The sequence below is a fragment of the Leptonychotes weddellii genome, chromosome 3, assembly GCF_054177405.1.
Source record: "Leptonychotes weddellii isolate Sample4059 chromosome 3, ASM5417740v2, whole genome shotgun sequence".
Taxonomy (NCBI): Eukaryota; Metazoa; Chordata; class Mammalia; order Carnivora; family Phocidae; genus Leptonychotes; species Leptonychotes weddellii.
The window spans coordinates 110,476,109-110,482,108 of record NC_138371.1 but is presented as its reverse complement, the minus strand read 5'-3'; the positions used below and the strand labels follow the sequence as shown (position 1 = coordinate 110,482,108).

The window sequence follows — 6,000 nt, the reverse complement described above, 5'->3', positions numbered from 1 at the left end:
AGCTTCTGGTGCCTAGCAGAGTGCCTGGATCATGTGTTTGCTGAATGAATGAGTAGTAACATTTCCTATCAGGTGATGCATTATTATTTACAAAGTGATTTATTTCCCATGCATTAACTCATCCTTGCAACTGCTCCTACCTTACCCCTGGAAGGTAGGCAAGACTGTTTTACAGATGAGGTCACAAAGCTGTAGGTTGGTCTTCAGACTCTAAATCCGTTGGCATTCTCATACAGGTGTCTTATTGAGACTGCCCTAGCTAAAATATTCTGCCAAAGCCCTGAGAGATCTGAATATGGATTCCGATAGACATTGGTGGTTTCTGAATTTTGTTCCTAAATTTGGAATAGACATATTCTTCATCTAAGTCTAGTCTCACCCATAGTATGATTTTGTGCTATTTGCTAATCACTGTGGGTGTGTAGGTTTTTTATTACATTTTGAGTTAAATAGAATTTAGGGGCTAGCCTGGTAAACTGGTGAATCCCAGTGTAGTTTGTAGCAGCTATTTCCTGATATAGATTTGGCATGATATACTATTGTACCTAATACAGTTTTTGGTAATTTCAATCAACTAGATTGTAGCTTTATGGTCCTAGGTCTTCAAGAAACACATGTTCAAACATTCTCCCTGCTTAATGAGATCCTTGTTCCTGTTGAACTTCTACAACCTTATTGGAAATCAATGATTGCTTCTGATCTTCCAAATGTAATGTTGAAAAGACCTAGATGAAATCACTATATAAAGTGCTTTGAGATTGCAGGATGTGGAGAGCGTGCTGTCATTAAAATGAATGATTCTGCTCGGAGGTAAACCGTATTTTCAGTCTGTATGTGTATTGTGCATGAGGGAATTTCTCTGTCCAGAATTATTTTCTCCAAATAATTCGCAAACGCACAGCACTCCTGGTAGCGGGTATCACCTAACTCCTGGGCGGCAGCTTGGCTAAAGCGAGCAGTTCTTTCCTAGCAACTGTTGCTAAGAGGGGCGTGGCTAGGGAGTCCAGCGAGGACGCGTTAGGCCGCCCCCCCCCCACGGCGTAGACTACACTTCCCATGATGCTCGAGGGTGGTCTCCGTAGTGACGCACCGGGTGTCCGCGGAGGGGGGAGGGGGGCGGGGAGGCGGGGGCGGTGGCGGCGGCTGCGAGGAGGGGCAAGTGTTCTCCCCATGTCCCCGACTTGCGCTCAGGAAGCAGCCGCCGCCGCCGCCATGTTGGCTTGAGAGGCGATGACAGGAGGCGGCTGCGGCGTTTGGGACTGAAAAGTGGAGGAGGAGGAGAGACAAAGCTCCGAGAGGAAACCATTCCCTGGCTGAGGAGAGGGAGGACCCGGCCTCTTCCGGGGACCAGCCGGAGTCGGCGTCGAAGGGGAGGGGAAGGTGGCGACGCGGGGAGGCGGAGGCAGGAGAGGAGCACCGAGAAGCCGGAGACGATGCGCCCCGAGACCCGCCGCTGCCCGGAGGCGCCCGCGGCCTGAGCCCCGAGGGGCCGTGGGGTCTCCCGCCCGGCCCGAGCGCCCCGCGCCCCCCGCCCCGGCCTTTCGCTTCGGCTCCCAACTAGTTAAATGCCCTTGAGCGCGGGTTTCCGCGGCCCGGCCGCCAGCCCCGGCAACGCGAGTTGAGCCGTTTGCCCCGCGCCGTCCGCCGGCCCCATCGCGGCCGCCACTCACTGCTCACGCGTCCATGTGTAGCCACATAGTTATCTATGTACATCCACGCCGGGTCATTTTCCTCCTGCTTAATGAGGACTTGACTCGGGAGCAAGTGTGAATCACTGCCGGGCTGGGAAAGGAGGAAGGCGATTTAACCCCCTCCCACCCCGCTCCATGTCCGTGTGTCACTCGGCTCGGTCTACCTGGCGCGGCCGGTCCTGAGGCTGCTGCTGCCGCCGCTGCCGCTGACGACGACGGGGGCTGCTGCTGCTGCCATCCCGGGAGTTCTCTCCGGCTCCGGCCACACAGCTCCTGGGGATTGTTGTCTTCGCTCGGAACCTCGGCCAGCTCGGCACTTTGGCTCTGAAATAACTTATTTTTTGGAAAGCACATCACGAACCAGTCAAGATCGTTAAGGCTGATTGCTGTACCTTGAAAACTTCTGCTCTTTTTTGTTTGTTGTTGTATTTTTTTCCCCCGGTAAATACCTGGGTGTGTATCAAACGGCAAGATGTCCAGTAATGTTCCGGCAGATATGGTAAGTGAAGGATAAGTTACGACATTCTTTGATTTAATTGTGGTTTCCAATCTTATTTAATCAGGCTGCAGGCGTGGGGTGACGGTTTGCAGGGGACTGTTGAAAAGCCACGGTGCTGGGAGATTTGGAGAAGTTGGAGGTTCTGGTTCCCCCTCTTAGGAAGTACCGCTTTTAATATGGCTTTTCTCATTTGGTTGTGTTTTCTAAATCATTAAAGACAGTGGAGAAGTAGGGGAAATGTGGCAGTGTAGCTCAAAGTGAATATCTCCCTCTTTGCCAGAAAGGTTTGAACATTTGTATCTTAAAGCTTCTGAAAACGTCAATGACAGTAGGCAGAGCTGAGGACCGGTGTCCCTACTACATACAGAGGTAGACGGGGAAACCGGAATCTTGTTCTTTGATACTGACGAGATCATTAATGCAGTAGATACAAACTTGGTATTTTCAAGAGAAGGGACGTGTATGTCTTCAAGAAAAAGTCTACTAGAATTTGCCGTGAGCTTTTTGAAATGTCTGGGTGAACAACTATGGCAACAGAAATATTAAGATGTTTTGGAATTTTCACAAATCTAGACTGACCGTATATTGGTACTACTTACGAATTTCCAGGACTTTTTGTACCAGATATTTAGTAGTACTACATCATTGGACTTTTAAAAGCTAATAAAACACAGTATTGAGCCTTGATCTTTGAATGTTGAGAAATTGAAACAAAAAGTACTCTTGTTTTTTGATGCTTTTCTTGTTTCTAAAGGTTAATGTTTGTTAAAATGAGTCTGTTGACTAACAGGAATCCTGTAGGCTTACAGTGCCGGGAGGTGGTGGGTTTGTGTGAGTTGAAATTACACTTTGCAGTCCTAGGGACAAACATAATGCAATTAACAGGAAGATTAAAGATCTTGTTTATGAAAGAATTGAAGTTAACATAACATTAGGATTTGAGTGTTCGTGTATTCCAGTGAAAAAACAAAATTGAACTTTGCTGATTAAATTTTAAAATATCAGATGTTTCTGTAGGAGCGAACCTCACTTACAGACTTAAAGACAAACCTAAATAGCTGCAAATGGCATATTTTGACCTTGGTTTAAAGACATTTTGCTTATGTTTGATTTGCAATTTGATGTACTATTTTAATGTATAGGAACCACAATATTCAGTCTGTTGTGTGGCCACACAGCAGTTTACACTCTCCTTCCTGAGTCTTAAAACTCTTGCATTGTCCCTTTAGTTTTCCTTTCCCTCCTGGTGTGCCCACGGGAGAATAGTCTCCTGCCCGTTTAAGGATAAGCTGGACATGGTTTCCTCTACCCTACTTTTGAAGTTGCCTGGAAAGGTGTCTGGACTGAGTTGGAAAATGCTGTTTCCCCTGTCTGATGAGTATTTTTTGGGGCTCATCGCTTCCAGCAAAGATTTGTTCTCTAAAGTCTCCCTTTTTTTATCGTCATGCACGGTGCAAGATATGTTCACTCTATTCTGTCAGAGAAATTGTAATGAAACAGATTTGTGTCATTAAAACAGTGCCACTACTTTCTTTAGGCCCGGTGTTGAAGAAAAGCTGGAATGTGCGTAGCACCAGTTACAAATTGAAATGATTTGGGGAATCCATTTCCAAGTCAAAAGAAGGTTCGGCAGCTAATGTTAGGATCGGGGAAACGGGAAGTAGTGGCAAGGTTTTATTAAGAGGTGCAATTATAAAATATAACTATTTCTGTTTTAGACTGTATTTTAAGGCCTTGATTCGGTGGTGCTTTGAGATCCCTTGATTAAAGGTGATATGCAAGGGCAAAGCAGTATTATGTAATAAACATATAATGCCCTGATGATGCTGTTTCAGAGTATGTCTAATCTACAGCTCAGATTAGATTGTTCTCAGTATTTTTTATGTCTCATTTTCTAACTGCTCAACTTCTTGGAAGTCTTGAGGTTTTTTTCCCAATGTCACAACCTCTTAAACCTTTATTTGCTATTACTTATATTGCATTTTTGCTTAAAAAGTGCCTTTATTTGATAAGTGCCTACAATTCTCAACTTTTTGAAATATAACATGATAAATATGGTTAGAAGTTGTTGATTAAATGCTTTGTATTTGTTAAACTCTTCATATCAATAATTGACAGTTTGCATTTACATTCATGACTTAAAGTGAGAACAGTTTCACCACTTTGAATCTTGAACAACCTTAGCTTCCCTACCTGCCATCTCCTTCCACAAGCTGACATTTCTTTTGCAACATAACTCCTAATTGATTAGGATATGTACTCTCCGAATATGAATACATACATTTTTGCAAGGTGTAGTAAAATGTCTAAGTTTCTTAGTGGTGTCAGCTAGTCTGTGCTATGTAGAAACAAATGTTACCCTCTTTTACATGTTAATGGTTCTTGTCCTTGTATAGGAAAATCATAGTTGGGAGATAAAGTGGGGCAGTGAAATTATAACCTCTGTCATTTTTTCATTAGAGATAATTCATTGTTGAGCTACAGTAATTGCTAGATCAGTTGATGTTTTTGGTAAAGTCTTCTTATGGCAATGATTGTGACTGACTTTAAAACCGATTTTTTAGCATCTTTTTTTGTTTTGTAAATATAACTCACATTTCAAATTTATTTCTAAACATTCAGTAAATTTCTGTGTTTACCATAAGGAGTCTCTTTTTTATAATCTGAATTTAGCAAGTTGATCTGTTTGGAGGGGGAGTGGCACCCCTAGTGAATGGATTTGCTGTACTCTTTAAAAAAATTTACAGTTGGTACTTTAGCAATTAACATTCTGTAAATATGTCCTATATATAAGTGTATTTACATAAAATATTGGTTTTCTTTTGCTAAAAGTGATTGAGTTTGAACTAAGAGATATACTGACATTCCAGTGTAATAACTAACTTGTGAAAAAAAACCTAAAAATATCTGAACAGAATATCATTGTAATACATTGTATTTAAATGATTCATTTTCTTTTTTTTTTTCCCCAGCCCAAATCATAATTCACGATGGGGCAGTATTCATTGTTAATAATTGTAGGATGAATTATGTTAATGACTGTAGGTTTTCTGAAAGAAAATGTTTACTCTTTCTGTTAATCGTAAGGCCTAAGGCTGGATAGATAAGGTGGTAATTTTGTTTTCTGGACTGGGAAAATTATCAAGAAATAAATTATTTATATGAGTATTATAGAAAACATTTGAGCTACTATTTAGAGCTTTGGACTAAAATTATATTTTATGATATCTATAAAATTGAAAGCCCTACCTAGGAAAGAAATTGACAGTGTGAGAAAAATAGCAAAGCAATTTTGGTATTTGAAACATTTTATCTTTTTAAGCTATTAATGTAGAAATTGTAATAGATATAATAATTTTTAGTCTGGGGTTAAAGAAGATAATGATAATTTGAGTTTTTTCAGTGCTTAATGATTATTTTTATTGTAATGTTAGATCTCTTTTATTTGTGGAGAAATATGGGAGCCCTCTGGTGGACAGGAAATTACTAAAACGAATTTCCTTTCAAAGTGAACTTTTATCACTTTTCCAAGTTAAAGTAAAATGACGGATGTAACGTATACCAGGGGAAGATGTCATGCTAGAAAAAGGTACAGACAGAAGAAAGTTTTTAACTCTGAAGAAAGAGTTTATTAAGATCTAGTGCCCCAAAATGCTCTGTTTACTTACAGCTTCTTTTAATTTTTCTTTATTTTGCTGGAGCTCTTATTTCAAGTATAAGTGGGGAAGTTTTATGAAGCTAAAGGGTAGATAAGTACGTTTACATATGTAAGTACGTGACAGTGAACAGTTTAATAAATAATATATCTCA

The 6,000-nt window shown here is 41.3% G+C and overlaps 1 protein-coding gene across 1 annotated transcript in view; it reads left to right on the top strand.

Moving 5' to 3' along the window:
* The first annotated feature begins 1,136 nt into the window (after positions 1-1,136).
* The window catches only part of UBL3 (ubiquitin like 3), a 66,220-nt gene continuing 61,356 nt past the window's right edge, over positions 1,137-6,000 (top strand). Inside the window, exon 1 of the mRNA XM_006727982.3 lies at positions 1,137-2,190. Coding sequence (XP_006728045.1) covers positions 2,164-2,190 — 27 coding nt within the window. The 5' untranslated portion in view covers positions 1,137-2,163. The remainder of the gene's footprint in view (positions 2,191-6,000) is intronic.